Below are 24,673 nucleotides of genomic sequence, written 5' to 3'. Positions count from 1 at the left end.
TGACGAGTTGATGGGTGCAGCACACCAACATGGCACAAGTATACATATGTAACAAACCTGCACGTTATGCACATGTACCCTAGAACTTAAAGTATAATAATAATAAAAAATTAAAAAATAAAAAAAAGAACTGAAATCCTACGAAGCACTTTCCTTCCTTACCATTCTCTAAATATACCATTTCTAATATATCAAAGATGATCAGTGACAATAGCATGAACCCTAGAATCAGAGAGATCTTGGTTACAATTCCTCACTCTCCCATTTATTTGCTGTGTGACCTAGGGCTTTAACCTCTTTTTTGTCCATTTTAAAATTTATTTTAATTTTATGGGTACATAGTAGGTGTAAACCTCTTGGAGCCTAAATTAATTTGTAAAATGGAAATAATGTCTACCTTACAGAGATATAATGTCTAGCAGGTATCACTAAGTGTTAATTATCTTTTTTCTAGCTATGATTTTGATCCTTGCTTCTCAAAGTATATTCCAAGGGCCAGGAGCTACAGCATTAACTGGTAGCTTGTTAGAAATGCAGATGATCCATTGCAGAAACGCTAAACACTAATTTGCATTTTAACATGAACCCCAGGTGAGTCATATGCACTATAAGGTCTGAAAAGCAATGATCTTGACCTCAGACTACTTTTCAAATTTATCTTCCTGATGATCACTTCAATCTAAAAATTGCATGGAAAATGTAGCAAAAGGTAAGTTTGATCAATATTTCAGAATAAATATTTTTAACTGAAGATTAAAAACAATGTTTTGGGGAATAATAACAGGGGATGTATAAGTATTTAAAGAGAAGAGTAATTATTGTAGTCGTATCTACAGTTATGCAAATGATATGCTCAAAAGGTAAACTAACCAGAATCCCTAAAGGCTGAGATCTTTTAAAATTCATACTTTGGTTATATTTCTTTGGATATCTTAATTTTCAGTTAAACTAATGTAATAAAGTAAATATTTCAGAAAATCAATCTGTATAAATCCTGTACAATCTGTACAATCCAGCTTTTGATTACAGTTGCAGTTTCATTTTCTTATCTTTTTGAGCTACCATATGAAAACCATTAAGACTACATATACTCCAGTAGCATTACCCTATGACATGCAGATGACCAAAGCATGAAAGCATTATAACATATACTAGTCAAAGGGAATTGCTCAGATAGTAACAGATATTGGCAAGGATGTAGAGAAAACAAAATCCCTATACATTACTGCTAAGAATTTAAAATGATGTAGCCATTTTGGAAAACAGTTTTGCTCCTCAAAAAGTAAAACAATATAACCCAGTTAATTCCACTCCCAAGAGAAATGAAAACATGTCCACACAAAAAAATTGTATGCTAATGCTCATAGCAGCATTATTCATATAACCAATAAGTGTAAACAACCCAAATGTCCAGCAACTGATGAATATATAAACAAAATGTGATGCAGCCATACAATGAAATATAATTTGGCAATAAAAAGGAATGGCATTCTGATGCAGTCAACAATGTGGATGAACTGTGAAAACACTATGCTAAGTGAAGTTAGCATAAAAGTCCACGTACTGTATCATTCCGTTTACATGAGATGTCCAAATGGGCAAATCCATAGAGACAGAAAGTGTATTAGTGGTTTCCAGGCTTGAGAAGAAGGGGGAATTTTGAGTGACTGCTAATCAGTATGGATTTTCTTTTTGGGAATAATAATGTTCTGGAATTCAATACTGATTATCACTGCACAACTCTGTGAATGTACTACAAACTATTACTGAATTGTATATTTTATGTGAATTGTATCTCAATAAAGCTGCTATTTTTAGAAAAGTAATTGCTGATTTGGCCATTCCACATTGTATACACACTTCAAAACATCATGTTGTACGTGATATTTTTATTTCTCAGTTAAAAGAGTATTGTTCCCATTATAACGACAAGAAAAAATCACAACATGCTCTTAAGTTGCCTATTCTGAGGTAATATGACACCAAATTAACAGCCATTAGAGTTGAATCCGGATTTAAACTAAAAAGTCCAAGGTTCCTAGGTTTCTAAAAATGTACACTACTAATCAAAAAATAGCAAAGTATGTATATGCAAATTTTATCTATAGACAGAGGGACACCAGTGGAGATAGGGTGGGAGATGGCCACCTAGTTTCCTTGCATGTTTCCTAGCAATTAAATGTTTCCTAATGATGATAAAATAATTAATGTTGTCAATGCCATTGAGTATATAATGTCAGGTAGCTCCTAAGACTTATGGTTAAAATACACAATGAACGAACTTAGAAATTCTTGTTATTCTAGCACCTAGCTGAGAGCAAACAGTTGCTAATACTACATGACACAGTTTAACTGAAGGCAAAGATTCTATAATACGGTATTATATTATATATAAATGCTGAACTACTGCTTAATAATATTAAATAAAGTCTAGAACCTATCTGTAAAACCGTGATATCTTACCACAGATTTGGTGAAGTCAAAATCTCCAACAATTCCTTGTTCACGGTTTATAGCAAATACATTGTTCTGATGAAGTGATCCATGAATTATATCAGCTTTATGCAATGTATGCAGGCCCTGGGCAACACCTTTCATGACCTTTAAAGCTTCCTATAGATAAGTACACACAAAACAAGTGAGGAAGTAGGCAAATCATTTTAATCTTGAAACTTTTCTCTAATTAAAAGACTGCTCTAGAAATGAGTAAAGTTTCCTCCAAATGAATCTTTAATAAGAATACAGCATAGAGAAAGAATTAAAGATCAGATGAAGCCTTGATTTTGTAATGGTGACACTGTGTGTGTGTGTGTGTGTGTGTGTGTGTGGGCACCAGGGACCAGTTTCATGAAAGACAATTTTTCCACGGACGTGGGGGGGTTGGTTTCAGGATCAAACGGTTTCACCTCAGATCACAGGAATTAGATTCTCATAAGGAGTGTGCAACCTAGATCCTTCACATGCACAGTTCACAATAGAGTTTATGCTCCTATGAGAATCTGATCTCACAGGAAGTGGAGCTCAGGCAGTAATGCTTGCTCACCGGCCACTCACTTCCTGCTGTGCCACCCTGTTCTTAATAGGCCACAGACTGGTACCAGTCTACGACCTGGGGTTTGAGGACATCTGTTCTATTATCTCAAAGAAGACTTGGATTACAAATACCAACCATGTAATGTACCTATAAGAGACTGAAACAGTGTTACTCCATAAGAAAAATCAGGGCCTCCTTCACTGTTATTACTAATCCTAAATTTACAATGATAAAAATAAAAGCTGCCACCTAAGCACTTATAATACCAAGTGCTATATTAGGCAGTTCACATACAGCACAGTTTAGTAGTTATAAGCTTGGGCTTTGGAACCAATTTCGAGTCCCCTCTCTACCTCTGGCTAAGGGACCCTGTGCAAGTCACTTAATCCCTTTAACCCTTTTTCTCATCCATATAATAACTTCTATCACAGGTTTGATGTGACAATTAAATAGAATACCATGAGTCAAAATTTTACAAAGTATATAGCATGTAGTATGCCCTGAATAAATATTAGGTGTTATTTTCTCATTTAATACATCCATGGAAATAAATAGTGCTTTGTACTTACTTCTGAATTTAAAGGCATGCTGGCTTGAACAGTACTCAGGTTTGCCCTAGGGTAGTATGGGACCATCAGGTAAGCCATAGGATCGGACTAAGAAGCAAAACAGAGAATGTGACTCCAAGTGAAAACTTCAACGTATTTTAGCATACATTGATTCTATAGGATAATTTTTGTTTTATGTTAAGGGGAATGAACTGCTGCTCTAAAACCTGGAGTTAAAACTTACTTTAAATAAAATGGTTTCTGCAAGATAAAATGGTTTCTGCAAGAGATAAGCATAAGAACTTTACCTTACATAAAAACAGGAATATCAGTGGTAGTAACCCTGACTCTTCTTCAGCTTCTCTCCAAGCTCTATGGTAGGTGGCTGCTCTCTCAATCACCTTGGCTTCTGTGTCAACATCCACAGAATAGCCCTTGTACCAAAAAAAGAGGCACTGGTAATTCCAAGATGAAAATCTCATTATAATTATACACAATTCCAATTTAAACATAATTCATGAATTAAATAAAATCTAATTTTATTTTTTAATTTTATAAGTACTTTTCTATCTTCTTTGAATTCTATAATTTGGAAAAGGAAAGTGCAATTCTACCCGTAGCCTGCTACGCATTCTAGAATGTGTAGCAACTAAGGCCAAATTAATTATCTTATTATCATGATTAACAGTTTCCCAGATCAATGAGAAGAAATTCAGGAGCAGAAGATGGTACTGACAACACAGCTGATATTTCAAGGAGAAATGTAAGAAAATGAAGAATTTTAAAAAGATATTGGATGAATATAATAAGTTCACCCAAAAAAAGGAAAGCATATCCTATTAAGGACATATTCTATTTAGGGAAATGACAGAAACTTTATTGATTTGTTTTTCATGTGAGATAAAGCTTTATTTAATGACCTCTTTAAATAATTTTTTTATTATTACTATACTTTAAGTTCTAGGGTACCTGTGCACAACGTGCAAGTTTGTTACATAGTTATAAATATGCCATGTTGGTTTGCTGCACCCATTAACTCATCATTTACATTTGGTATTTCTTCTAATGCTATCTCTCCCCCGTGCCCCCCACCCCACGACAGGCCCCCATGTATGATGTTCCCCACCCTGCGTCCAGGTGTTCTCATTGTTCAATTGACGGAAACTTTAAAAATTAGCTCTGGCAACCAAACTACAAGCACAATTATTATGCCAGTCAACTTAAATACTTTAGAAAACTAACAGTGAGGTTTTTTCTTTCTTGAAATGTAACAGCACCACTATCCTTTATGCTGCTGAATCTCCCACAAGTAAGAATAATTTAGGCTTACCTTTAACAGAATTATCTGCCCATTAACCTCAGAACATACCAAAGGACGCTTGCTGCTAAGTTCCTTCATGGGCTCAGCATCAAGAAGATCTCGTTCCAAGCTCATTGTAAGGAGGCCACCAGAGTTCTAGGCACAAGTTTTTATGACAGTTGAAGAATCCAAACAATCCCAGCACTTAAAAATCATCAACATAATTAGTTACATGCTATTAAATGACTTGTACATATCAACTGTATGGAAAAACCAATAAAATTAAAATCTTTAAAATTTTGAATTTTCTCCAGTTCCTGGTTCTTAAACTCCTCCTACCCAAAGTGTAATCACCATACATTTAATTGTTGCTATAATTTTATTTAGAACAGATTCAGGAAATGAATAGAATTAACCAGATATACATCCTAGGATCCCTAATGTTTACTTGAAAAACCACTTATGTTTCCTAAAACTACTAAAGTAACAACCGATTGGGAGCAGAGTGAGGAATGAAGGACTATATATGGGGTTAGTGTACACCGCTCAGGTAATGGGTGCACTAAACTCTCAGAAATCACCACTAAAGAACTTATCCATGTAACCACAAAACACCTGTACCCCAAAAACTCTTGAAATAAACGTTTTTTAAAAAAACAAAAAATAAATAAGGTAAAATAATGACAAAATTGTAGTTGTCAACTGGGAAAGATTAGTCCAAAAATTATGACTACCATGAAGTAATTCTAACACCTCTGCCCTGTTTGGAGTACTCAAAAGTGAAAATGGTTTTCAACAACTAATTTTACTAGATATTTCTGCTACTTTTAAAAGGAGTAATTTTCACACTAAAATATGATCAACATTTTAAAGCTACGTTTTACTGTGGTGCAGTTTCAGTAAGGGGCACTGTAGAATTGTTTTCGGGGATTTTTCTTAAGTTCTGCCAGTACATTTACGTATTCTACAATATATAATCAACCTACAAAAAATTCCTAAGCATACATTACAGTTGAACATGAGAAAGCCACTAAAGGCTTCCATAAATCATGAGTCAAACCTTTTATAATCTTCTATAATAAAGTAGATCAGCATATTTTTAAATATTAATTTTCAAGTCCTATGTGGCAGTACATACTCACTTGCCCACACTGCATAAGATAATCGCTAAGTTAGCGGTAAATAGTTGCAAAGAAAACTGCACATCATTTTAAAGTCTAGTCTGGAAAGAGTTTAGAGTAATAAATTTAAGTTAGGGAACTTTAATCTTAAATATTTTTTAGAATAAACTCACATGTCTACACAAATATCCCTCTCTGTTCCATATTTAAGCCATTATAATGGACTTAATGACAATCTTAATGAACAAATACCTCATCTAGGCCCTCACCAGAGAAGGCAATATACATGGTAGGACTAACATATTCTGTCCTGAGAGCCAGTGTTTACTAATCCTGCTCCATATGACCCCTATCTAATATGTTGATCTCCAGCTTTTGAATCCTGCCTGCGTAGAAAACCATACCCACCTCAACATCTCCACTTTAGCCAATCTCTCAGGAATTTTTTCCCAGAATGCTTTAACTTAAAAAACACATTGTGCTCAAATCCCTCACGGCTAGCAATATCTTGTTTTTATCCTAACGCTTGAAGTAGCAGTTAAAATTTGATTTTGTCATTTCAAACAATAAACACCTATAATTCAAATAAGTACACCTATAATTCAAATGAAATGTACTGAATGAGGATAAGGAAAACAGAAAAACAGATAAAGCAATTTAACATAAAATAAAATACCATGCAAACATTAAAGGGTTATAAGAAAAGTTCTAATACCTATAAAATATTCATCAGGAATATTTTATTAAAAGCTACTATAAGTTTAACACTGACACAAATTTAATATTATCACTTTTCAACACTCTCTGCATAGTAGTAATTCTCAAGGGAAACAAAGTTTACCATGTATTTGAGTAATCCTATTTCAGGATGAAGCAGAGGCAGCTCAGGGAACCATTTCTGTGCCAAACTAGTCAGCATCTCCTAAAGTTAAAAAAAAAAAAAATGTTTTTAACTGTAGATCAATATATATTCAATTTTGACATGTTGCTCTTCAGGAAAATTTATCAGCATCTACCTTATAACATACCAAGTAAGATAATCACTGTTTCTGCCTTCTACTTCAAGAAATAACAAGTGAAAACCAAGACTCACCTTGCATCTGCTAAAGCAAATTAAATATGGCCTGAGAAGGACTCTGTACTTCTATATTTGAGTCCTTGTGGATGAACTGCAACCTAGCTTAATAGACAGACAAGATTGAAACCTAACTTAGCAGTATGCACCTATTACAACAGCTGAGTCTTGGCCAGTCCCAGCGGCCATACTTCAACCACCTATCGACTGCTAAGTGTTCAAACTGCGTTCAAATAAGGCAAACGCCAACCTGTAACCAGTACAGCTGTTCTTGTACGTTGCTGCCGATTTCTGTAAGTCACTTCCCTTTTTTTGTCTATAAATTTGTTCTAACCACAAAGCATCCCCAGAGTCTCTCTGAATCTGCTGTGATTTGGCTGCCCAATTTGCAAATTGTTCATTGCTCCTTTAAATTTAAGTTGGCTGAAGTATTTTTTTAACCCATCTAAACTACCATCTTACTAACTGAAGAAAAATTTAATTACCAATTTTAAGCTTTGGATACATACATAAGCACAAATCTTGCAAGGTCAAAGTCCTCACCCACTTCCAAACTAAAATGAAAATGTCTGAAAATATATCAATTTGAGGCATAAAACTGTCATTATTTCTCAAAATATTAAGAACACAGTGACATTTTAAAATAACAGCTGTTTCGTTAAGAGAAAAATTTTAAAGCCTGGGAGAAAAAATACATAGCTCTACATAAGTAACTTTGAAATAAATGTGAAAATCGAGTATCCTCACAAAAGAAAAGCCACTTATCACATATTTATTAAGCAAAACTTCTAAACACTTGTCAAATCACTGGAAGATAGCTATTTTAACCCAAGATCAACAAGGTATTTACATATACTCAGATGAATTAGCTAAATAAAGCACGACGCTTAAAATACCTATTGTTTTCATAGTTTTAATATTTTACTTTTTTTTTTTTTTTTTTTTGAGACAGGGTCTTGCTCTGTTGCCCAGGCTGGAATGCAGCGGCATGATCATAGCTCAATGCAGTCTCAACCTCCGGGGCTCAAGCAATCCTCCTGCCTTAGCCTCCAAAGTAGCTGGGCCTACAGGTACATGATACCACGTACCTAATTGTTGTATTTTTTGTAGAGACAGAGCCTCACAAGTAGCTGGGCCTACAGGTACATGATACCATGTACCTAATTGTTGTATTTTTTGTAGAGACGGGGTCTCACCATGTGCCCAGGCTGGTCTCAAACTCCTGGGCTCAAGTGATCCACCCACCTTGGCCTCCCAAAGTGCTGGGACTACAGGTGTGAGGCACCATGCCCGGTCCGTATTTTTAGTTTCAAAGTGCTGTTTCTTAACTAACTTCTTCCTGGTAACATCTCCCAGATATAAAATACAATATTCTTCCATTTTAAAGAAAAAATACAATGATTTATTTCCCCAAGCTCACAAAAATCAGTGGTAAAATAGAGACTTAAAAGATGTAACTTCTCCTGCCCCCAAAACCAGGTAGTCTTATTTTGTTACATTCTTCCACTAAATTATGCTACTCATTGATGTTTACATTGCAACATTATGGGAAAATGATGTTGATATAAATTTTGTGTAAGGAAAAGGTCTTTAGGTTTTATGTTAAACAGAAAAAAGGCAATATGCAAAAGTGTGCCTGTGCTATAATCTCAATTCTAAAAACAAGCAAAAAAAGACTAAGAGAAAGTCAAAAGTTAACAATGATTACTATTGTTATCACTGAGCGGAAATATTACAAGTGATGTTTTTCCTTCTTTACAATTTTCAGTTATTTCCACACTGGTACAATGGTCAGAATATTTGGTCATGTGAAATTTATTTCTAAACTTACAAAAATCTTACTAGATCAATATATATATAAACTTTCTACATAATACCTCTAGCCCTGTGATTACAGTCCACCTCATAAAACACATATTTAAATTCAATTTCTAGAGTAAAATCTAATGTAATACTTCAAAGAATCAAATACTTACATATTCCTCCCTCTCATGATAAATTTCCTGAAAAACATTATTGCGCAGCTGAGTTATTTCTTCTTTTATTTTCTCAATTTGAGAGCCATCAGGGTCATCTGACTTGAATCAGAAAGAAAAAGTGTTTTTTATTAACATAGAGAAAACAAGTCCTCCTTTAAGAATTCAAGATCTATAGCAAATTACTCTGTGTGGTTTCTATGTATCCTTCAGTACCTAGCACATAAAAGACCCTCCTAATACTTGCTGAATTGACTTAGGTCAGTTTATTCTAACAGTGACTTTTCTGAAACCTAGAAAGAGGAATTATAAAACGTAAAGACATAAAATCAATTACATAGATTTTTCTTGTCTCTCCACCTGCTGTAGATTTTCTGTAGGATAAAAATGGCCAACTGCCATTCGAACAAAAGAAATATTAATAATAACAACCAGAATACACCTGAATTCCCTAGAATTATCTTCTACATGAGATTTGGTTCAAAACAAAAGGATGAGTAAATGTGTGAACTGTCTCCAATGATAATACATAAGCCATTTTAAAAAGTATGTAAGCTTTTGTGAAAGGAAAATAAATCTTGGGAACTTTAAATCACTAAGCCAAAGGAAAAAGTCAAGTTGGGAACTGTGTCAGGCAAACCTGCTTCCCATTTTATTCCTAAATAAGATACCTACAAATATAAAAACCCTGCATGCTTCCTCACAACTCAGTAGGAAATCCCTTATGGACCCCAGGATCTTTACCCTAAAACAGTTCTGTTGAATTTTACACTGACAATGTAAATTGATAGCTTATTTTCTTAGGTGCAGGACAAAGGACAGAACTCTAAGTCATCCTTTTGCTCACCTGAGAGAAATGCATATCTGATTCCTTCCTCTGATGTAAAAATGCAGATTCACTGAGCTACCCTTCTCTCAAATGTAAATTGTGTATTTGCTGAAAGGTGATCAAAGACTAAAGAATTCAAACCATCTGTCTCTTATCTACCCATATCTTTTTAAAATTTCTTCCTCTTTCCCCAGTATCCATCCTTTCTCCTTTAAATATTGAAGCCCTCACAACCATCTCTCAGAAAAGCACAGACCTGCCTCCCAGGCATGCATCCTTAACCTTGGCAAAATAAACTTTCTAAATTGATTGATAGCTGTCTCAGATACTTTTGGTTTACACTTTAAAAGTCAGATTTCAAGGATCCAGATACTATGATGGCCAAACAGGAACAGCACCGGTCTGTAGCTCCCAATCAGATCTACGGAGAAGGCAGGTGATTTCTGCATTTTGAACTGAGGTACCCAGCTCATCTCATTGGGACTAGTTAGACAGTGGTTGCAGCCCACGGAGGGTAAGCGAAAGCAGGGTGGGGCGTCACCTCACCCAGGAAGCACAAGGGGTTGGGGAACTCCCTCTCCTAGCCAAGGGAAGCCGTGAGGGACTGTGCCAGAGGAACGGTTCATTCTGGCCCAGATACTACCCTTTTCCAACAGTCTTCACAACCCACAGACCAGGAGATTCCCTCAGGTGCATACACCACCAGGGCCCTCGGTTTCAAGCACAAAACTGGGCAGACACCAAGCTAGCTGCAGGAATTTTTTTTCATATCCCACTGGCGCCTGGAACACCAGCGAGACAGAATCGTTCACTCCCCTGAAAAGGAGGCTGAAGCCAGGGAACCAAGTGGCCCTGCTCAGCAGATCCCATGTGGAGCCCAGCAAGCTAAGATCCACTAGCTTGAAATTCTCACTGCCAGAATGGCAGTCTGAAGTCAACCTGGTTGGGGGAGAGGCATCTGCCATTACTGAGGCTTGAGTAGGCAGTTTTCCCCTCACAGTGTAAACAAAGCCACCAGGAAGTTTGGACTCTACAGTAGAGTTCACCGCAGCCCAGCAAAGTCTCTGTAGCCAGACTGCATCTCTAGATTCCTCCTCTCTGGGCAGGGCATCTCTGAAAGAAAGACGGAAGCCCCAGTCAGAGGCTTATAAATAAAACTCCCATCTTCCTGGGACAGAGCACCTGGGGGAAGAAGCGGCTGTAGGTTCAGCTTCAGCAGACGTAAATGTTCCTGACTGCCAGACCTCGAGCTCTGCTAAGGGACAGACCGCCTCCTCAAGTGAGTCCCTGACCCCCATGCCTCCTGACAGGATGATACCTCCCAGCAGGGGTCGACAGACACCTCATACAGGAGAGCTCTGGCTAGCATATGGCAGGTGCTCCTCTGGCATGAAGCTTCCAGAGGAAGGAACAGGGAGTAATCTTTGCTGTTCTGCAGCCTCCACTGGTGATACCCAGGCAAACAGGGTCTGGAGTGAACTTCCAGCAAACTCCAGCAAACCTGCAGCAGAGGGGCCTGATTCTTAGAAGGAAAACTAACAAACAGAATTGCATCGACATAAACAAAAAGGAAAAACCACATCCAAAGGTCACCAACATCAAAGACCAAAGGTAGATAAATCCAACAAGGTAGATAATCCAAGAAGATGAGGAAAACCAGCACAAAAGGGTGAAAATTCCAAACACCAGAACCTCTTTTCTCCTCCAAAGTATCACAACTCCTCACCAGCAAGGGAACAAAACTGGATGGAGAATGAGTTTGATGAATTGACAGAAGTAGGTTTCAGAACGTGAGTAATAACAAACTCTTCCAAGTTAAAGGAGCATGCTCTAACCCAATACAAGGAAGCTAAGAACCTTGAAAAAAGGTTAGACGAATTGCTAACTAGAATAACCAGTTTAGAGAAGAACATAAGTGACCTCATGGAGCTGAAAAACACAGCATGAGAACTTCATGAAGCCTACACAAGTATCAATAGCCAAATCAATCAAGCAGAAGAAAGGATATCAGAAACTGAAGATCAACTTAATGAAATAAAGCATGAAGACAAGATTAAAGGAAAAAAAATGAAAAGGAACAAGGCCTTGAAGAAATATGCGACTATGTGGAAAGACCAAACCTACATTTGATTGGTGTACCTGAAAATGACAGGGAGAATGGAACCAAGTTGGAAAATACACTTAAGGATATTATCCAGGAGAACTTCCCCAACTTAGCAGGACAGGCCAATATTAAAATTCAGGAAATACAGGAACACCAAAAAGCTACTCCTCAAGAACAGCAACCCCAAGACACATAACTGTCAGATTCACCAAGGTTGAAATGAAGGAAAAAATATTAAGGGGAGCCAGAGAGAAATGTCGGGTTATCCACAAAGGGAAGCCCATCAGACTAACAGCAGTTTATCTGCAGAAACCCTAAAAAATCAGAAGAGAGTGGGAGTCAATATTCAACATTCTTGCAGAAAATGATTTTCAACCCAGAATTTCATATCCAGCCAAAGTAAGCTTCACAAGCAAAGGAGAAATAAAATCCTTTACAGACAAGCAAATGCTGAGAGATTTTGTCACAATCAGACTTGCCTTACAAGAGATTCTGAAGGAAGCACTAAATATGGAAAGGAACAACTGGTTCCAGCCAATGCAAAAACATACCAAATTGTAAAGACCACGAAGAAAATGCATCAACTAATGGGCAAAATAACCAGTTAGTATCATAATGACAGGATCAAGTTCACAAATAACAATATTGACCTGAAATGTAAACCGGTGAAATGCCCCAATTGAAAGACAAGGACTGGCAAATTGGATAGAGTCAAGACCCATCAGTGTGCTATAACAAGGAGACCCATCTCACATGCAAAGACACACATAGGCTCAAAATACAGGGAAGGAGGAATATTTACCAAGCAAATGGAAAGCAAAAAAAAGTAGGCATTGCAATCCTAGTATCTGATAAAACAGACTTTAAACCAATAAATATCATAAATAAATAAATGAATAAATAAATAAATAAATAAATAAATAAATAAAGGCATCACATAATGGTAAAGGGATCAGTGCAACAAGAAGAGTTAACTATCCTAAATATATATGCACCCAATACAGGAGCAGCAAGATTCATAAAGCAAGTTCTTATAGACCTACAAAGAGACTAAGACTCCCACAGAATAATAACGAGAGACTTTAACACCCCACTGTCAATATTAGACATATCAATGAGATTAGACCTTCCCCAACCTAGCGAGGCAGGCCAACATTCAAATTCAGGAAATAAAGAGAACACCACAAACAAAGATACTCCTTGAGAAGAGCAACCCCAAGACACATAATTGTCAGACTCCCCAAGGTTGAAATGAAGGAAAAAATGTCGGGTTACCCACAAAGGAAAGCCCATCAGACTAACAGCGGCTCTCTTGGCAGAAACTCCACAAGTCAGAAGACAGTTGGGGCCAATATTCAACATTCTTAAAGAAAAGAATTTTCAACCCAGAATTTCATATGCAGCCAAAGTAATCTTCACAAGCAAAGGAGAAATACAATCCTTTACAGACAAGCAAATGCTGAGAGATTTTGTCACAATCAGACCTGCGTTACAGGAGCTCCTGAAGGAAGCTCTACACATGCAAAGGAACAATCAGTGCCAGCCACTGCAAAACCAGGCAACCATGCCAAATTGTAAAGACCATCGATGCTAGGAAGAAACTAACAGGCAAAAAAACCAGCTAAAATCATAATGACAGGATCAAGTCCACACATAACAATATTAACCTTAAATGTACATGGGCTAAATGTCCCAATTAAAACACACAGACTGGCAAATAGGATAAAAATTCAAGACCCATCAGTGTGCTGTATTCAGGAGACCCATATCAAGTGCAGAGATGCACAAAGGCTCACAATAAAGGGATGGAGGAAGATTTACCAAGCAAATGGAAAGTAAAAACAAGCAGAGGTTGCAATCCTAGTATCTGATAAAACAGACTTTAAACCAACAAATATCAAAAAAAATAATAATAATAATAAAGAAGGGCATTACATAATGTTAAAGGGATCAATTCAACAAGACCTAACTATCCTAAGTATATATGCATCCAATACAGGAGCACCCAGATTCATTAAGCAAGTCCTTAGAGACCTACAAAGAGACTCAGACTCCCACACAGTAATAATGGGAGACTATAACACCCCACTGTCAATATTAGACAGATCAATGAGACAGAAAGTTAACAAGGATATCCAGGAATTGAACTCATCTCCGCACCAAGCGGACCTAATAGACATCTGTAGAACTCTCCACCCCAAATCAACAGAATATACATTCTTCTCAGCACCACATCACACTTATTCCAAAATTGACCACATAATTGGAAGTAAAGCACTATTTAAAGCAGTGTGCAGAGGGAAATTTATAGCACTAAATGCCCACAAGAGAAAGCTGGAAAGATCTAAAATTGACACTCTAACATCAAAACTAAAAGAACTGGAGAAGCAAGAGCAAACACATTCAAAAGCTAGCAGAAGGCAAGAAATAACTAAGATCAGAGCAGAACTGAAGGAGACAGAGACACAAAAAACCCTCCTAAAAATCAATGAATCCAGGAGTTGGTTTTTTGAAAAAATCAACAAAATTGACAGACCGCTAGCAAGACTAATAAAGAAGAAAAGAGAGAAGATTAGACACAAAAAAAAGATAAAGGGGATATCACCAGTGATGCCGCAGGAACACAAACTACCATCAGATAATACTATAAACAACTCTATGCAAATAAACTAGAAAATCTAGAAGAAATGGAAAAATTCCTGGACACATACACCCTCCTAAGACTAAACCAGGAAGAAGTTGAATCTCTAAATAGACCAATAACAGACTCTGAAATTGAGACAATATTTAATAGCCTACCAGTCAAAAAAAAGTCCAGGACCAAACGGATTCACAGCCCAATTCTACCAGAGGTACAAAGAGGAACTGGTACCATTCCTTCTGACACTATTCCAATCAATAGAAAAAGAGGGAATCCTCCCTAACTCATTTTATGAGGCCAGCATCATCCTGATAACAAAGCCTGGCAGAGACACAACAAAAAAAGAGGATTTTAGACCAATATCCCTGATGAAATTGGTATGAAAATCCGCAATAAAATACTGGCAAACCACATCCAGCAGCATGTCAAACAGCGTATCCACCACGATCAAGTCAGTTTATCCCTGAGATGCAAGGCTGGTTCAACATACGCAAATCAATAAACATAATCCATCACATAAACAGAATCAACGACAAAAACCACATGATTATATCAACAGATGCAGAAAAAGCCTTTGACAAAATTCGACAGCCCTTCATCATGCTAAAAGCTCTCAAGAAACTAGGTATTGATGGAACATATCTCAAAATAATAAGAGCTAGGTATGACAAACCCACAGCCAATATCATACTGAATGGGCAAAAACTGGAAGCATTCCTTTTGAAAACTGGCACAAGACAGGGATGCCCTCTCTCATCACTCCTATTCAACATAGTGTTGGAAGTTCTGGACAGGGGAATCAGGCAAGAGAAAGAAAGAAAGGGTATTCAATTAGAAAAAGAGGAAGTCAAATTGTCCCTGTTTGCAGATGACATGATTGTATATTTAGAAAATCCCATCGTCTCAGGCCAAAATCACCTTAAGCTGATAAGCAACTTCAGCAGTCTCAGGATACAAAATCAATGTGGAAAAATCACAAGCATTCCTATACACCAATAAGAGACAAACAGAGAGCAAATCATGAGGGAACTCCCATTCACAATTGCTACAAAGAGAATAAAATACCTAGGAATTCAACTTACAAGGGATGTAAAGGACCTCTTCAAGGAGAACTACAAACCACTGCTCAATGAAATGAAAGAGGACACAAACAAATGGAAGAACATTCCATGCTCATGGAGAGGAAGAATCAGTATCGTGAAAATAGCCATAATGACCAAGGTAATTTATAGATTCAATGCCATCCCCATCAAGCTACCAATGATTTTCTTCACAGAATAGGAAAAAAATACTTTAAAGTTCATATGGAACCAAAAAAGAGACAGCATTGCCAAGACAATCCTAAGCCAAAAGAACAAAGCTGGAGGCTAATATCCAGAATCCACCAAGAACTCAAACAAATTAAGAAGAAAAAAACAACCCCACCAAAAAGTGGGCAAAGGATACGAACCGACATTCCTCAAAAGAAGACATTTATGCAGCCAATAGACACATGAAAAAATGCTCATCACTCACTGGTCATCAGAGATATGTAAATCAAAAACCACAATGAAATACAATCTCATACCAGTTAGAATGGCGATCATTAAAAAGTCAGGAAACAACAGATGCTGGAGAGGATGTAGAGAAACAGGAACGCTTTTACACTGTTGATGGGACTGTAAACTAGTTCAACCATTGTGGAAGACAGTGTGGCAATCCCTCAAGGACCAAGAACTAGAAATATCATTTGACCCAGCCATCCCATTACTGGGTATATACCCAAAGGATTATAAATCATGCTACAATAAAGACACATGCACATGTATGTTTATTACGGCACTATTCACAATAGCGAAGACTTGTAACCAACCCAAATGTCCTTCAATAATAGACAGAATTAATGGCACATATACACCATGGAATACTAAGCAGCCATAAAAAAGGATGAGTTCATGTCCTTTGCAGGGACATGGATGAAGCTGGAAACCATCATTCTGAGCAAACTATCACAAGGACAGAAAACAAAACACTGCATGTTCTCACTCATAGGTGGGAATTGAACAATGGACACAGGGCGGGGAACACCACACTCTGAGGCCTCTTGTGGGGTGGGGGGGAGGGAGAGGGATAGCATTAGGAGGAATACCTAATGTAAATGATGAGTAAATGGGTAAAGCACACCAACATGGCACATGTATACCTATGTAACAAACCTGCATGTTGTGCGCATGTACCCTAGAACCTACAAGATAACAATGAAAAAAAAAAAAGAACATAGGCAACATACACACACAAACACACACACACACACACAAGTCAGGAAACAACAGATGCTGGAGACAATGTGGAGAAACAGGAACACTTTTACACTGTTGGTGGGAGTGTAAATTAGTTCAACTATTGTGGAAGACAGTGTGGCAGTTCCTCAAGGATCTAGAACCAGAAATACCATTCGACCCAATAATACCATTACTGGGTATATACCCAAAGGATTATAAATCATTCTACTATAAACACACATGCACACGTATGTTTACTGCAGCACTGTTCACAATAGCAAAGACTTGGAACCAACCCAAATGCCCATCAATGACAGACTGGATAAAGAAAATGTGGCACATATACACCATGGAATATTATGCAGCTATAAAAATGGATGAGTTCATGTCCTTTGCAGGCACAAGGATGAAGCTGGAAACCATCAGTCTCAGCAAACTAACAAAGGAACAGAAAACCAACCACCACATGTTCTCACTCATAACTTGAGGTGAACAATGAGAACACATGGACACAGGGTGGGGAACATCACACACCAGGCCTGTCAGGGGGTGGGGGTCTAGGGGAGGGATAGCATTAGGAGAAATACCTAATGTAGGTGATGGGTTGGTGGGTGCAGCAAACCACCATGGCACATGTATACCTATCTAACAAACCTGCACATTCTGCACATGTATCCCAGAATTTAAAGTATAATAAAAGTCAAATTTCTCCAAAAGTTGAAAAATCAGACTAAAAAAAAAACTTCCCCAAAGCCCAGAATAGAATAAAATTAGAAAGCTCCTCAACTATGATATTAGTTCTAGAATAGTCCCCACTCCACTCCCAATTCAGTGCTCAGAAGTAGAAGACAGATAATTCAAATTGGATTAAAGGCATAATACAGATCCTTGTTGTACATAAATCAAATCCTCAAGGGAACACAAAGTATTACCATCTTATTCACAAAGTTTCAAGCCGAAAGGAAGAAGTTAGTCCAGATTAGGGCATCCTAATCCTTCCAGTTCTATTATCATATGAAAACAACTTGAAATACTTGCAAGAAATATCACATCTATCCGTAAAACGGGAGTTAACAAAAGATACCATGATCTTAAAAATACTTTATGACAAAATGCTACCTTTGAGGGAGTACCGTCACCTGCATGTAGCAAGTTGGTATTACAATAAACATTCTAACAGTCCAAACCAAAAGAGCTTTTAAGATTACTCTAAAATGTTCATGTTACTAAAACCAAGGCAACCTAGGAAAATGTTTTAAAGAATATTTAATGATATAGGACAATTTTTACACTATTACTGTAATCTCAATTTTATTTATATACACAGAAAACAAGATAAAGTATATAAAACAAAATGTGAATGTAATGGCTCTCTTATTTAAAGAGTGTATTTATGCATTATTTTTATGAAGCAGAGACCAAGTAAAATGAGATGCACATAAAGATCAGTAAGAATCAACTGTTTCCTTACCTCTTCCAAATTATTCTTTTCAACCAATTTCCATCTCAGTCGAGCTTTTAAGCTTTTCAATGTCTTCTTAATGGACAGCAAGTGATCCACACTGGGACTCTTATTTAAATATTCAGTAAGCTGCTTTTTAAACTAAGTAAACAAAAGTTATGTATTTTCAAACACATAAGAAAAATATTGAACAGTGATCATTTATTATTTATCTGTTACGATTCAACTAGTATTTAGTGAGTTCAGGTTGAGATACTAAGAAAATCTATATTTTCAACAAGATAATTCAACAGATTTCCTTTTATCCATGGTTCTATTTAGCAGAATATCAGTTCCAGCACTCAAAGTAGCAAAGACAAAAGTAATATTTCAAACTGAGACATACAATAAAACACACATTGTTAGTATGGATGAAAAAGGAATTTCTAGTGAGGATGTAAACTGAAACCATCTTTCCCAAAAGTGGTTTGAAAATATGTATCAAGTTTTAATAATGTCCATTCCTTTTAACTCAGTAATTATAGAATTTAGAAATCTGAGAAATAAAAACAAAACAAAATTATGCACAAACATATGTACAGTGTTACTTATGGTAGAAAAAATTGGAAGCAACCTTAATGTCCAACACACATGAAAGGTTAATGGTTAATGTTGCTGTACATCTACATAGGGATGAGGATTTTGTCACTCAAGATGACAGCATAGAAAATCATTAATTATATAGAAAAATGTTCATAATATACCATTACATGAAGAAAGTATGTTTGAAATAACTTAAAAACCAATGCGATGCATATATATATGCTCACAACCATATAGATGCACATCCAGTAAGTAACTACTCTAAAATTATCTCTTAGGTTAAGGGAATTATAAGCAATGTTTTATTTCTTATCTTTCTGTATATAGCAAATTATCTACAGTAGATGTGTATAGACAAAAAGAAAATGATGTTAATGGTTGTGGTTCTCACAGACATAAGAAAATAAAAGATTTAAAATAATTTAAAATTTGATATATTTATATCATCAAAATCACCATTTCCAGTTGATAGTGAATTCTAGTAATAACAGATAATTTACTGACACTGAGTATTAACAAGAGAAAAATTTAAGTGTTAAAAAGTTCAAAGCATCAATTATAAGATCAATAAGAGAAAGCATAATCAAACCTCAATACTGTCCTTGTACTTAGCTTGTACTGTGGCAATGAGCCTTTCCTCTGAACGAATCTTTTGCAGTACTTGACTATATGTATTTAAAATTATCTCCTTGTCTGCATCACCTTGATCCTAAAGGAAATCACACACATAGAATTATACACAAAGAAATATCCAAAAGAGCTAAAGTCTCCAATAACAATAGATAAACTTCAAAATTATGCCTTTAACGGATTTCTGTAATGATATCAAAACAGTTTTTAAACACGAATGTTTTCCTAGACAGAAGACAGACAGATATCAAAGATGTTCATATGGAGGCCAGGCAACATAGTGAGACCCAGTCCCTAAAAAATATTTTTTTAATTGACTGAGCACAGTGGTATCCACCTGTAGTCCTAGCTACAAGGGAGGCTGAGGCAGGGAGATAAATCAGTTCAAGGCTGCAGTGAGCTAGGATCACATCAATGCACTCCAGCCTGGGTGACAGAGCAAGACACTGTCTCTCTAAAAAAAGCAAAGTCATTCATATGGGAAACTTTACCCCTATTAAACCATTATTCCCAAAGCTGTGTGGAGTAAGGGCATTAATGGAAATCAGGGATACTAATATGCTAAATATAAGAACTATAAACAACATATAGACCTTCAATACTTTACTTTTAGAAATCACCTGTTAACAACTACTTCTAAAACCAAGTCTGACAAAACTATCTAAATCAGGACTATTTAACAATATAAAACGTCTTAATGTATTTTTAATGCCAATATGAATAAAATTATAAAAAGTAAAAAAAAAAGAAAAACAAGAAAATGAGAAGCCTAACCACTGAAACATTGGAAAGCAGCCTGAATAACTGGGAAACAGTCCCAGTGAGTAATAAATAAAATGACAAAACACCCTTTGGAGTAGCTACACTAATTTTTACCTTGACACAGTAACAAAGAATATACACGATGGTGAAAGAAAGAGGATGACGAATCCATCTTGTGTGTCGACTTTCAGATCTCTCTCAGATTTTAAGTTTTCAGAAACTCTAAGGAGTCTCTTCTTATAGTCATTTGGTATGACAGATTCAAGAATCAAATGATTTAGACAGATTGTTCACTCAAATTAAGAGCGGTTTTCTTAGAATTAAACAGATTTTTTATGTGAAATGTCCAATTAAAACAAAAACGTCACCTAAGAATAAAACTTTGCATTGTGTTTGGATTAGAACTTGACATTGTTACTCTTTCAAATAAGCCTATTAGAAGAAACCTAAGCTCAGTCTTAATACCTTCTAACTAGCAAGAAAAACTCTCTTATTGGTTACTACTTTCTAACCATGAAAGGAAACCACACTGCTTCAAAGGCGGCAATAATAAAGAATATCGATACTCACAACCAGAGCTATCTCCAGCTCTTTGCAGACACTTGACTCAGTCTTCTCTAGGATTTCATCAATATTATCAACTGCGTCTTCAGAAATCAGTGGTTCTTCCACAGATAGGTCAAAACCTCATTTGCAAAATAAACACATGAAATATCTCATCTAATTCAATCAGCATGCATTATGCCTTAATACCTGAGGCAGAGTATTAAGCTACACCCTGGACAATGTAAAAGAAATAAGAATGCAGAAAAAAAAGTGCCTACCCTCATAAAATTTACGCACTGAAAGGAAAAAAGTACATATGCATAGCAAACCGTAAGAAAATAAATGGTGAAGAGAGGGAAGAGGACAATCCTCAGGAAAAGTTGAGAAAAAGGAGGAACAAGACCGATATGATTTTTTTGAGGCTAATAAAAGGAGCAATCTGACTAAAAGCTAATAAAGAACCTTGACTGGTAAGGTGGCAAGTGTAAATCTGATACATAGTAGGTAGACGATGTCAGCTCTTGAACAAAGCATGTGATTTTTAAAATATATATTCCCTGGTTTATGCTACAAACACAACCGGGCAGGAGCTTTTATTACCTTTAAGGTTCTTTGGAACCACGCTACCAGACGCTGCAGAGAAGCGTCTGTTTCGCTTCTAACATTGGTGAACTCCTCTCTTTTATCACACTTCCAGTCATAAAATTTTTTAAGTATTTCATCAGAATTTGCTCCTTCTTTGGCTTCTCCATACACTGCTTCTAAAGAGACTGACAAATCCTGCAGAGAGATACACTTCTGTTTATTAAAGTTTATTAATTCATTCAGGATTCAAGCACTGTGTTAGGATCTAAGGGGCAGAAAAGCAGTATGCTGAATCCCCATTCTTGAGCATTTCATAAATACAACTTAGAATCACCAGACAGACATGAAAACAAAAACCTACCTACAAAGTGGTTTATTTGGACCATAACAGTAAAGTTTATTAAGTGAATTAGTTACAAATAGAAAGCTTTATATCCTTACAGTTTTTAATTAAGTAGAAATTACCCTATTTTCCTACCTTTTTTGTATAAATTTATTGGGTAAAAGAGTAATTTTGTTACATGGATATATTGTGTAGTGGTAAAGTCTGGGCTTTAGTGTATCTATCATCCAAATGTACACTGAACCCATTAAGTAACTTCTCAACATCTACCACCCTCCACCCCTACCACCCTTCTGAGTTTCCCTTGTCTATCATAAGAATCACTGGTGCCATGAAATTTTCTAAGACCTATTCTTAAAAAAAAATAAATAAACTATACACTAAAATATACAAATAATTCTAATTAAGTAAAGACATTAATTACATATATATGGACAATCATAATTAAGTAAAGGCATTAATTACATATATATGGACAATCATACATCATTTAACAACACAACACCACAAATATCTTCCAAGAAATGCATCGTGAGGCAATTTCATCATTATGCAAACATCATGGAGTGTACTGATGCAAACCTAGATTATACAGTTTACGATACAACCAAACCACATTCTATAGCCTACTGCTCAAAGATAAAGCCTGTTAATGTACTGAATAATGTAAGCAATTGTAACAACAATTGCCTATCTAAACATAGAAAAGGTACAGTAAAAATAAGAACTGTAATTTTATGGCACCACCACTATATATACAGTCCATCATTGACCAAACCATGCATCATTGACTGCACTTAAAAGTATTTTGTAAATGAATTGGCCTGGCTGCGTTTGTTGGGGCAGGTGGGCAAACATAATAATAATAATAATTAAATAAACAAATAAATAACAATAATAAATAAATTTTTTTAATGTAATAAAGAATCGGAGGGGGCGCCCAAAATGGCCGAATAGAAACAGCTCCAGCCTCCAGCTCCCAGAGTGAGCAACACAGAAGACGGGAGATTTCTGCATTTTCAACTGAGGTACCAGGTTCATCTCACCGGGGCATGTCGGCCAGTTGGTGCTGGTCAGTGGGTGCAGCCCAATCAGCAAGAGCTGAAGCAGGGCAAGGCACTGCCTCACCTGGGAAGCGCAAGAGGGAAGGGAATTCCTTTTCCTAGCCAAGGGAAACTGAGACACACAACACCTGGAAAATCGGGTAACTCCCACCCTAATAATGCGCTTTACCAGGCTCTTAGCAAACGGCACACCATGAGATTATATCCCACGTCTGGCCAGGAGCGTCCCATGCCCACGGAGCCTCCCTCATGGCCAGCACAGCAGTCTGAGATCTAACTGCAAGACAGCAGCGAGTCTGGGGGAGGGGCATCCGCCATTGCTGAGGCTTAAGTAGGTAAACAAAGTCTCTGGGAAGCTCGAATTGGGTGCAGCCCACCACAGCTCAAGGAGGTCTGCCAGCCTCTGTAGACTCCACCTCTGGGTACAGGGCATAGCTAAACAAAAAGCACCAGAAACCTCGGCAGATGCAAATGTCCCTGTCTGACAGCTTTGAAGAGACCAGTGGTTCTCCCAGCACGGAGGATGAGATCTGGGAACAGACAGAATGCCTGCTCAAGTGGGTCCTCGACTCCTGAGTAGCCTAACTGAGAGACATCTCCCACTACATGCAGACTGACACCTCACATCTCACATGTCTGGGTACACCTCTGAGACAACGCTTCCAGAGCAAGAATCAGAAAGCAACACTTGCTGTTCAGCAATATTGTATCTTCTGCAGCCTCCACTGCTGATACCCAGGCAAACAGGGTCTGGAGTGGACCTCAAGCAAACTCCAACAGACCTGCAGCGGAGGGTCCTGACTGTTAGAACGAAAACTAAAAAACAGAAAGGACATCCACACCAAACCCCATCAATACGTCACCATCATCAAACATCAAAGGCAGATAAAATCACAAAGATGGGGAAAAAGCAATGCAGAAAAGCTGGAAATTCAAAAAATCAGAGCACATCTCCCCCTCCAAAGGAATGCAGCTCCTCACCAGCAATGGAACAAAGTTGAACAATGACTTTGACGAGTTGAGAGAAGAAGGCTTCAGGCAATCAAACTTCTCAGAGCTAAAGGAGGAACTACATACCCAGCGCAAAAAAACTAAAAACCTTGAAAAAAGAATGGAAGAATGGATAACTAGAATAATCAATGCAGAGAAGTCCATAAATGAATTGATAGAGATAAAAATCATGACACGAGAACTACATGACAAGTGCAAAAGCTTCAGTAACCGACTCAATCAACTGTAAGAAAGAGCATCAGTGATTGAAGATCAAATGAATGAAATGAAGCGAGAAGTTTTGAGAAAAAAGAGTAAAAAGAAACGAACAAAGCTTCCAAGAAATATGCGATTATGTGAAAAGACCAAATTTACGTCTGATTGGTGTGCCTGAAAGTGATGGAGAAAATGAAACGAAGTTGGAAAACACTCTGCAGGATATTATCCAGGAGAACTTCTCCAATGTGGCAAGGCAGGCCAACATTCAAATTCAGGAAATACAGAGAACGCCACAAAGATACTCCTCGAGAAGCGCAACTCCAAGACACATAATTGTCAGACACACCAAAGTTGAAATGAAGGAAAAAATGTTAAGGGCAGACAGAGAAAGGTCAGGTTACCCACAAAGGGAAGCCCATCAGATTAACAGTAGATCTCTCGGCAGAAACTCTATAAGCAAGAAGAGAGTGGGGGCCAATATTCAACATTCTTAAAGAAAAGAATTTTCTACCCAGAATTTCATATCCAGCCAAATTAAGTTTCATAGGTGAAGGAGAAATAAAATCCTTTACAGATAAGCAAATGCTTAGAGATTTTGTCA

General features: G+C 36.9%; 1 protein-coding gene across 1 annotated transcript in view; it reads right to left on the bottom strand.

The window, feature by feature from the left end:
* STK31 (serine/threonine kinase 31) overlaps positions 1 to 24,673 on the bottom strand; it is a 135,558-nt gene that overhangs the window by 38,901 nt on the left and 71,984 nt on the right. The window contains exons 13-22 of the mRNA XM_017872233.1: positions 21,470 to 21,651; positions 20,896 to 21,010; positions 19,523 to 19,642; positions 18,361 to 18,492; positions 9,055 to 9,156; positions 6,845 to 6,925; positions 4,913 to 5,038; positions 3,891 to 4,016; positions 3,604 to 3,690; positions 2,464 to 2,613 (exon numbers count right to left, since the gene is read on the bottom strand). Coding sequence (XP_017727722.1) covers positions 2,464 to 2,613; positions 3,604 to 3,690; positions 3,891 to 4,016; positions 4,913 to 5,038; positions 6,845 to 6,925; positions 9,055 to 9,156; positions 18,361 to 18,492; positions 19,523 to 19,642; positions 20,896 to 21,010; positions 21,470 to 21,651 — 1,221 coding nt within the window. The remainder of the gene's footprint in view (positions 1 to 2,463; positions 2,614 to 3,603; positions 3,691 to 3,890; positions 4,017 to 4,912; positions 5,039 to 6,844; positions 6,926 to 9,054; positions 9,157 to 18,360; positions 18,493 to 19,522; positions 19,643 to 20,895; positions 21,011 to 21,469; positions 21,652 to 24,673) is intronic.

The sequence above is a fragment of the Rhinopithecus bieti genome, unplaced genomic scaffold, assembly GCF_001698545.2.
Source record: "Rhinopithecus bieti isolate Rb0 unplaced genomic scaffold, ASM169854v2 scaffold_6710, whole genome shotgun sequence".
Classification (NCBI taxonomy): Eukaryota; Metazoa; Chordata; class Mammalia; order Primates; family Cercopithecidae; genus Rhinopithecus; species Rhinopithecus bieti.
Note: the sequence above shows the minus strand (reverse complement) of the source record. Positions and strands in the feature narration are given on the sequence as shown.